The sequence below is a fragment of the Silurus aristotelis genome, assembly GCF_946808225.1.
Source record: "Silurus aristotelis genome assembly, chromosome: 14".
Taxonomy (NCBI): domain Eukaryota; kingdom Metazoa; phylum Chordata; class Actinopteri; order Siluriformes; family Siluridae; genus Silurus; species Silurus aristotelis.
In genome coordinates, this window is record NC_139587.1 from 7715715 (window position 1) to 7725714 (window position 10000).

General features: G+C 35.8%; 1 protein-coding gene across 2 annotated transcripts in view; it reads right to left on the bottom strand.

Annotated features, from left to right (window-relative positions):
• Positions 1 to 6450, bottom strand: part of ergic1 (endoplasmic reticulum-golgi intermediate compartment 1) — a 16893-nt gene extending 10443 nt beyond the window's left edge. Inside the window, exons 1-2 of one of the 2 annotated variants that reach the window (XM_083561340.1) lie at positions 6295 to 6450; positions 29 to 90 (exon numbers count right to left, since the gene is read on the bottom strand). In XM_083561340.1, coding sequence (XP_083417466.1) covers positions 29 to 90; positions 6295 to 6314 — 82 coding nt within the window. In that variant the 5' untranslated portion in view covers positions 6315 to 6450. Of the gene's footprint in view, positions 1 to 28; positions 91 to 1350; positions 1798 to 6294 lie in introns of those variants that run through there. The other variant, XM_083561339.1, reaches the window with a different exon arrangement.
• Positions 6451 to 10000: the final 3550 nt, after the last annotated feature.

The window sequence follows — 10000 nt, forward strand, 5'->3', positions numbered from 1 at the left end:
TGATAAGAAAGTTGTAAACACTACTTACTGAAGGCTCCAGTGTATGTGGGCTGGGTGAGGTCTTTAGGCACCTTCCTGTAGATATCAAACCTGGAAGGAAGAGAAAGAAGTTAGAAGGAAGGAAGAATAGTCAGAGGAAGCAAGTAGAAAAGTAGAGAGAAAAAAAAGGTAAACGTGTAAAGCTCAGTACACACGGGAAGGCACATTCTGTTCCCAGATAGTTAAAAGCCTCAAGAATGTTAACAATGGCAGGAGGCCAAGAAAACCTCAGACGCTGATCGCCTTTGGCGCCTTAACATCACGCCTCTTCCTCTATGCTCCAGACTTTGGCTTGATTTCCTATTACAGAAATGTACATTTTTCCTGTGCTATGTTCACATAATAGTGTGAGTAGGGTCAAAGGGAATGCTGTCAGGCCTGGCTGAGTCACACCTAAAAGGAAGTAAACAATCACATCTGCCCACCAATCCTCACGAAGCTTATTTCAGACATACTTATGGGCAAGTCTTAAAACAGTAAATAGATGATAGGTGGTTGATTTGTTCTGCTGGAACAGGTATGAATTAGTAACTGTCTACTTTGCAAAAACTGATGAAAACATGAAATGGGGAAAAAAGAAATATATATTTTTTTATAAGCTCAATGAGAAATTGGGTTTTACACATTGACATTTTTACACATTTGAAAACAGAAATTGTCTGAATTATCATGTGTTTGTGCATGAAGCTGAAATCCGACTTTCTAAAACTTTTTTTTTTTTTTATAAATCGGTCAAAAAAAAAAGAAAATGACCTTTTACAATAAGCGGTATGTATGTGGTTCTTAGACTTCCTCAGATTTCCTTTTCAAGCAAACTGTATTGTCTGCAACAACAGCAGTTGCCTACTTTTCAGCATTATGCTAGTCTAAACATTTAATTTAATATATATATTTTTTTTTAATAAAGGAAATGTATTTGAAAAATCTTTCATATTTTCCTATTTGTTAGATACAGTCCTGTCAAATAGAATGTGTATGGTGTTCAAGCAAAGCCAAAACTTAAAAATTGCTCTGTGTCTTGATAAGGCTAAGGAAAAAAAAAACATTCAAAAACACCTGAGATGTTCAGTGACCGTTTAAACCTGGACGAACAGATTATATGATTATATATAACGACATGGCAGTTAGGAAATACTAAACTTTCATAACTGTCAGTAAATACTGAGGTATCTGAGAGCTAAAAAATAATATTTGCCCTGCTTTTATTTCAATTACACAACTGAATAATTAATTTTTTTTATTAAAGATCATTTTTTTCATATGAATGTGCATGATATTCTATCCCAGTTGTCAGCATAGGGTTAAAACTACCTCTCCTTGTAGAAACAGCCTGAGCATTGCCTTTTATAGGAGCTCTCTCCAGCAGTTTCCCTGCACAGACAAACTATTTCAGGCCTTTTTCGGTGTTCAAATCGTTTCCCTGTGTCGCAGCTTTTGGCCTGGCCCTTGCTCACATCATCACTGCAAAAACACAACCATCTGGGTGCATTTCTTCCAAGCGCTTGGATGTGAACATCATATCTGATGCAATCGAAGGGGGAGTGGAGAAGGTGACCAGCTGTATCAAATGTCCAATATGTGACGTGCCTTCGTCTTACTCCACCTCCTGAGCTCACAGAATAACGTGCATTCTTGACAAAACAGTTCATAGCAAGAGACTCATGTCTAAAGCTGACTACCTTTAAGTTTGATGATATTTTATGAAATTTGTCACACCCATTATTTTTCAAATCAAGTACAGATTTCACAACTCGCTCAAATGACTTATTTACTTATTTAATTGAGGAAAACCTGTTTGCATCAATTTGACTGAAATGTTATTATTCTATCCAAGAATGCATACAAGCTGCCTCTAACAGGCCTTTCGCTAAAATACACAAGACAGATTCATGGGTGGGAAGGGGTTTCCCAACCAACAACAGAGCTTTTCTATGGTAACATCAACCAAAGTCTAGCATCGAGCTGTTCTTCCAAAAAAAAGCACCCGGAAAACACGTGCACCTAATTTTATAAGGTTAATAATCATTTTCAACACAAATCCTAGATTGTGTATGGTGTACACATCAGCACATCACTGATTAATCAACCTCCATTAACTTTGTTCCATTTATACTGCTGAAAATTGGCAGTTTCCTTGAATTAGCTTGCCTGAGTCAGTAGGATATATGACTGCATTCGCTCAAAGGTCATTAAGGAGTTGTGCGCGTGCTACGTGCCGCGCTTGTTCCATCATGGAAAATGCCTTTTCATGAAATTTACATTTGTTTGTGGCTAAATCCGGTGCACTGCATATTCTTTCTCCTAAAGCCAATCTTTCTGTTTGCTCCTGAAAGTCATTCCAGCTGAGGACTTTTTTTTCCCCCCTCAGAACCGGATTGTTAGTGAGTCATACTGTAGCTCGCTTGTTGACACTGTAACAGAAAACCATGACCATTGTAAAATAGCACATTCCGTTCTAAACCAACAGCGTGTTTACATTAACCTATACTGCTTAAAGTGAAGACTGCTTTTCATTTCCTGTGTTACAGCTCGAAAGTGGAACACTACAGAATGTCCTTAAAAATGGTTTAGTTGCGAAATCTTAACACGTATCAACAGCACAGTATAAGTTGGGGTGAGGGGGTGGGGGCTACAGAAACATGACAGAAATGTAATGCGCAGGCTTTTCAGTGACTACACAAAATAACATTTCAGTATGAAAACATCATTTCATGGAAAAACCATAAAATAGATGTTCTTTTGTTTTTAAACCCAGGTTCACCTATAATTCATCTGTATGTACACAGTCAGCTAACAAATACTCCCACATCGATCACAACACTTCATTGTGCTACAGTTCACACACAAAAAGTCCGTGAATACGTTTAATATTAACATAAAAATGCTGCTCCGACCAGACTCTGCAAACGAGTCTTTATGCGTTTTGGACACAAAGCTAACATTCCATATGAGTCTGCATCACATCCGCGCTCTGTTTACATCTCCAGCTGGTAGAAAATATTATGTGAAACTGAAGCTGTGGGTGACGGGTAAACAATAAAGCATGACAGGTCTTGCTGCAATCAAAAATAATCCATAATAGGGAGTGTGTGTTGTACACTGACACAAAGTAAAGTGCAGTTACAATAGTGGATTTTTTTTCTAATGAAAGAGTATAAACAAATTGCTGAGAGTCTCCTTAAAAACTGCTGAATTAACATCTCATTACAGACAACCACATAATATCATCCTTTTCTTTTTTTGCATTTCTGCAGAGCATGTGCCGTGCAAGTCCCTGTGTACATCATGATTATAAATAGCAACATGATAGTGTTAGTCCATTACCATAAAGCTTGCAGCCACTATTTTCAGTTACTGTCACAACTGGTCTTATAGAAAATTGACAAAGATATAGCTTATAGCTACAAAAAATATTTGTTTAATGTTCTGCGGCTTAAATGATGCTGAAACAATGGTGAGGATATATTATCAGATTGAGATTATGAGGCAAAACCAAGAATCAATACTAAATATTACTCAATGAAAAATTTCAAAGCATCTCTCTAGTAGCATGAAAACTTTTAAAGCATCTAGCTGAAAAGCAACAGCCATATCAACAAGATGATAAGCATGATGCTTTTGTTTTTTGACTCAGCACAATGTCATTGTACTTTTGTCAATTGTCTGGCAGATGCACTGGAAGCAGTTGGCACTGCATTGCCATATAAAATTGTGGATCCAATAAACGCACACACACGTTAAGACTTGTTACGCTAATTACTGTGAAAGATTTTAACCAAGGTAAACAAGTACCTTATTCAATGCTATGTGTTTCACAGTTACCTAGATTGAAAGTATTTCAAAAGATCGCTGCATTATTTACTTGCATGAAATTGTTGTCATTTGTAAAGGAGTTAATTTTTTTGGGTAATGAGGATGCAACATATATTATGTGTCCTGTGCATAATAAACTAGTTTCAGTGTATTGGCTTCTGTAGGTTTACATTCCTTGGGGTGCAATTTTTTAACTTGCTCTCGACAGTATTTATTCATCAGTACTGCATCTGTTACAAAAATTATCAATGAATACATCAGATAATAATTTGCTGCAAATTATTTACTCATAATTAAACGCACCCATAGCATCAAAGCCAGCGATACACCGACGTCACTAAACAATTTTTTCTCTAAAGCTGCTTTGAGACAATGTCCATTGTGAAAAGTGCTATAAAAAATAAACTTGACTTTTTCAGACTTGTACCACAGCTTCTTTAAGCTTGTTTTGGGAAGTTTCTTACTTCAGTCTCCCCTTCAGGAAGTGAAGTGCTACTCAATTGGGTTAAAGTCTGGTAATTGACTCCCTTTAATGAAGTGCCTTGTTATGTTGGCAGTGTGTTTTAGGTCACTGTCTTGCTGTATGATGAAAAGCATTTAATTGGATGGATTTCTGTGTAATTTTTTATTTTTCTGTGGATTTTTATGGATTTCTGTATAGAATTTTTTGTCTGAATTAAGTCTGCTGGTGCTAAAAGTTTAGCCAATATTTTCAAGGGATATTCAACTACATAGTAAAAGACATTTACTTTCATTTATTTCAAGATGTCTGTACTTATATTTTTGCTCACTTTAAATTTTAAATGGCCCGATAAAATAAGTATTAGGTATTATGCTTTATGAACAATGTATATTCACAGAAATAAAAACTGAAATCCAAAAAATTCTTCAAATTTATCTTCGATCTCAAACCGAAATTTCTATAAAATACAACAAAAAACGTATTTGTCTGTAAGGATGCAATATCATCTACTAATACATACTGTATATTTCTCAAATATGCACACATAATGCCTTTGATATTCTTTTACTTGTTAGAGACTGGTACCAGAGATGTTTTCAAATACAAAACTCCACTAATAACAGTGTCAAAAAACAATTGTTCCCATTTACACACAAATTCCAACGCTGCTTTTGCACAATGCTTAGAAAGTGCAGTTGTTTTTAAAGAAATCAGATAATCTTAGAGTCAATAAACACGTTTGAATCAACCGTGTACCGTTTTAGTTAACAGTTAGTTTAGTCATAGTGATTATGGGTTCTCAATAAATGGTGTATTTTATAAGAAATCAGCCAGATTAACCAAAAACTAACCAGAACTGATTAAAAAAAAAAAAATCTGATTATTACAGCCCTATTGATATAATCATTATGATCACATCAAAACACTATATGGGGATATTCTTATATTCATCCCAACTGTTACAAATTTTGCAAACATTTTTAAAGAGAGTGAATTTGTATGATCTCTTTTAGATAAACTGAGAGACTATGGGTTAAGGGCCTTGCTCATGAGCAATCCATGGTAGTGCTGGGAAATAAACTCAAAAACCTTTACCTCAGAAATTCAACATCGTAAACACTGAACTAACCCTGACCAGAATTACCAGATGAGTGTGTCTAATCTTTTCAATGAATCAGTCGACCCATGTAACCGAACCAAAGTACATAAGAGTCGCCTGAATAATGCAATCTTTATCCAGGATACATCACTGCACTCTGACACGTGTTTCATACTTTGCGATGTAGGAAACAAACCTGCAACTGTGCATATTACGCATTGCTACATGTTATACATATATCCATTTATAAAGTGTCCTTTTCCTGAGCTGCTTTTTAAAGTCCAACATTTAACTACAGGGTTATTATTTGTACAGGTCTGCACTGGGGTATTTTTATTTTTGTTTATCACAGATTCAAAAATAAATAAAGATGACCAATTAATAAATGATTAACATATCCAGTTAACATAATGGATTCACATTTTGTAGAATTATTATGTATATATTGTTATGCAGTCTTGAATGTGTGTTATGGCTTTCTATATCTGCTCTTTGTGTCTTTGTGTGTGTGTGTGTGTGTGTGTGTGTGTGTGTGTGTGTGTGTGTGTGTGTGTGTCTTTGTGTTTGTGTGTGTGTGTGTTTATACATTGTGGAAATCTTCCACTATTTGAGAATATGTAGCCCCTTTAGGAGATCATTTAGGATTAGAAGATAAACTGGATGTGTGTGATCAAGGTTGATAAGAGTGTGTTATCCAGGTAGAAGGAGTTTTTATTTTACACGTTTACAGTAACCACTCGACCTTTAAAAGCGTTTCATTGTTTTAAATCACTAGTGGCATCGAGCCACAGCTCCCGGGGGGCGAGCTTCATTTCTGCACAGCATACAAACCAAACACGTCTCACTGAACGCTTTAGAGACCCTTTAGGATTCTACTCACCTCCGCACATCGAAAGTCATGGTGTCTGCAAGTTATATTATTAAAAAAACCGGGGAAAAAAAAGAAATTATTCAAACGTGTAACAGAATTACAACTCCGAGGCCCCTTTGCTTCAACCCTTAGCGGGTGAACTCAGCGGAAATGACGTGCCGTAAAAACGCTTTGCACAATTCTATTGGTAGGTGTAAAGCGTGGGGGATGATTCTGTTTCCGCCGTCCCAATGGCGGATTGGGGCCAGCGAAGAGGCTGTATCTCAAACGGCTGCTTTCTCCCTATAAAAGTGCACTACAGTGAACGTGCAACAATAGTCTAGGAGGTGACCACATCAATAATGATGAGTCATTTGGAATGGGACCTTTCAGAGCTCTGTTGTTTGCAGCTGTCTTTCCTTTACCATTTAAACCAGGGCTGTAATTTTAATGTCCAGTAATCTGTGACTTACTGTTTTTGCTGCACTAAGATATTATATAAAAGTATATAATAGTTTATATAATACAATAACACATTTTATAAGAAACATGAAGCAACACCAGATACATGCAGTCAGGAGAGACAGCAGTCATTAGACGCAGTGTCTCATCTGTTCTATTGCAGTAAACAAAGAAATGTGAAATCATTTTTTTAAACAAAGTTTTTTCTCTATAACCTATTATATAAATGTCATTTCTCTACCCTTCTTATTGTTTTAAGAGCAAAATCACAGAGTTCGGCTCTACCAATGTATCCTTTGCAGACCTGCTATTTGCATCTCATCACCTTCCATAGTCTATAACTTATTTCACATATCTGTGTAAAAGATATTTAGGCTCGTTTCTATCCAGAAAACTGCAATTTATAAAGTACCATTCGAGGAAGCCATTACCCCTGCAGAAATAACGATAGACTGCGAGGTTAATTGAGCACCCAAATAACACCACAAAATCAAACCAAGTTATTGAGGATTTTATCATTTCCTCTGTTTAGGATATATTTGTCTAATATTCTCATATTATGTGTGATAAATCTGGCTCTGTCTGTCCAGTGCCTCACTGCCTCTTGACCTCACTGCAGGTCACTGAGCAACACTTAGTATATTCTATACTTATATAAAGTTATTAATGTATTTCTGAATCTGACACATTTTCATACTACATGCTACAATTTATCAGCATTAATACTCAGATTACAATAAGGTAAAATTTTACCTTACTCTTGTAAACAAGCCTTATTTGACCAAAGGTTTGCAGACTCCTGACAATCACACAACAATTTGGACCTTCCCCAAACTGTTGACACAAAGTTGGAGGCCTGCAACTGCATTGAATGTCTTTGTATGCTGTAACATAACAGTTTACCTTCATCAGACCTGTTCCAGCATGGCAAGGCCTCTGTGCACAAAACCATCTCCATCAAAACACAGTTTGCCAAAGTAGGTGTGCCAAAAATTTGTATCCTGCACAGAGTTGTGACTTCAACTCCTCTGAACACCATTGGGATAAACTAGAATGCCCACTGCACCTCAGGCCTACATCAATGTCTTACCTCACTAATGCTCTTGTGGCTAAATTAACAACAACAACAACAAAATATTCTTATAGCCACACTAAATTTACAAAATCGTAATAACAACAAAAGGGCAAATAAGTCTGGAATAGGAAGTTCCACAAGCACATAAGGGTGTGATTGGGCAGGTGTAAACAAACTCCATAAAGTGTTGCTAAAAATGTTCTGCCTAAAAAAAGTTTTTTTAAGTTATATTTAATTAAGGGGTTATTTTCTAATTATTTATAATCAAACCATGAGGTAAATTTGTTTAATTCTGAGGGAAATGAGGAGTGCATACCATAAATCGTAATCATAACTTGTTGAGGGAAAAAAACACCAAAATCATACTTTTGTGATGAGCTTGCTGTTTTCATGGTTGTAATGAGATGTTGATTGTCATGGTTGTCATGAGTTGTGTTTGGGAAACAAATCAAATACTAATTTACCACTTTGATCTATGAATGACAGTGCTCCTGAATCAATGTTAATTTCACTTTTGCATGTTTACCTTTACTAGAGCCGCCATTGCTCACAGTGTTTGTTAATTCTGGCCATTTATCACTTACAATTATTATCTGATTTAGTTGGCAGACATACAGTATTTTCCAAGTAGTTAAGTAAGCATACAATGTTTTAAATCAAATTTCACCCAATTGATCAGATTATTCAGAGAAGGGATGCTGTTAATGTCCTATGCTTTATTTTCTTATAATTCACATGAGAAGAACCAAGCAGAAACAAAGAAAAATAACTCAATTTCTGAATTTAAATAGCTACAATATATTGATGAAATATATATGTTGTGTTAAGAAAATTATAATTAAGTACAATAGTCTAAGATACCGGTAATTACATTTATGTTTATTTCAAGGTGAATGAATATTACTAGGAGAGGTTGTGGAGAAACTACTTTTCTAAATCCACTGAAACCTATTGGACCAGATTATTCACAGGTCTCTGACACTTTGAATCTCTTTCATCCCTGTGGTACAGTTTCAGATAATAGTGCAGAACATTCCTAATGACAGTGGAAGATTTGCCTTTTTTTTCTATGTTCTGAGCACCATACGTTTTTTTAAATAATTATATAATATAAATTCTATGTCTAGATTTCTATTTTAATTTTAAATGGAATAATTTTAAGTGGTGAACATATTGCACAATCTGGACATTTAAAGTGGCCCAAGTTTTAGACCAAAACTTCACAGAAAGTATTACAGTCAACACAGTAAAAACTAGTAAAGAAATAAAGGATATACCATGTAGTTTCCCCAGACTTATGACAGTTACCCTGACAAACATGTCAGTAAGTGTCTGCACTAATACTAAATTTAGGAAGCCTATTGCATATACCACTCTTTCAGTTCCCTTTTATACTGAGAGCAAAGACCATGGGAAACAGAAAACAAGTGTGAGTTTGTGCAATTACTGCCAGATGGATGACTCACATAATTAAAGATACAGTATGTCCAAGTGTTTCACCTATAGATCATAGGTTTCCTCATTACAGAAGAGTGTTATTATTTTTGTCATAGTCTTCCACAAGCAGGACCTAGTATAGTAATTTAGTAGAGGGACACAGTCATGAAGGGTGAGGGAAGCTTTTTAAAGGTTTTTATTGATAGAATTAAAATAAAATAAAAAATAGACCATTGAACCGACATTGCAAATTAATGTCACAATTCTCCAAAATATTCAGGGAATAACTTCCCTGAAATGTTACAAAATTGGTTCATCATCCACTCCTCCTCACTGAAATTTTTTTCTTACAGTAAATCTAGGTACAGTACATTGTGTTTTCGATACCACCACTGCCCCTATACACTCACACATTCCAATGAGTAATGTTCTCTTTTCATGGTTTGCATTTCATTCTTGACTCATCCCAGTGTGGTATGGACAGTAAAATGCAGTACTGCGGACAGATGTTGTTGCATTTCTCACTCATGGCAAGCTTTCCCTGTGTTACTTTTTGTTTCTTTCTCTGTTAAGGTCACACAATGCTCAAAGTGCTCCGAGCGGCACCCTACAGGTCCAACTTCCTGACTCAGGCACCAGAAATGCAGTGCTGACGTCAGACACTGTACTGTGATGTCCTACTTTCATTTCAGCATGTGCACTGAGGCTCTGAAACAGGAAATAAGATAAACATTTCATAACAGCGTACAGGTTAGAACGGAA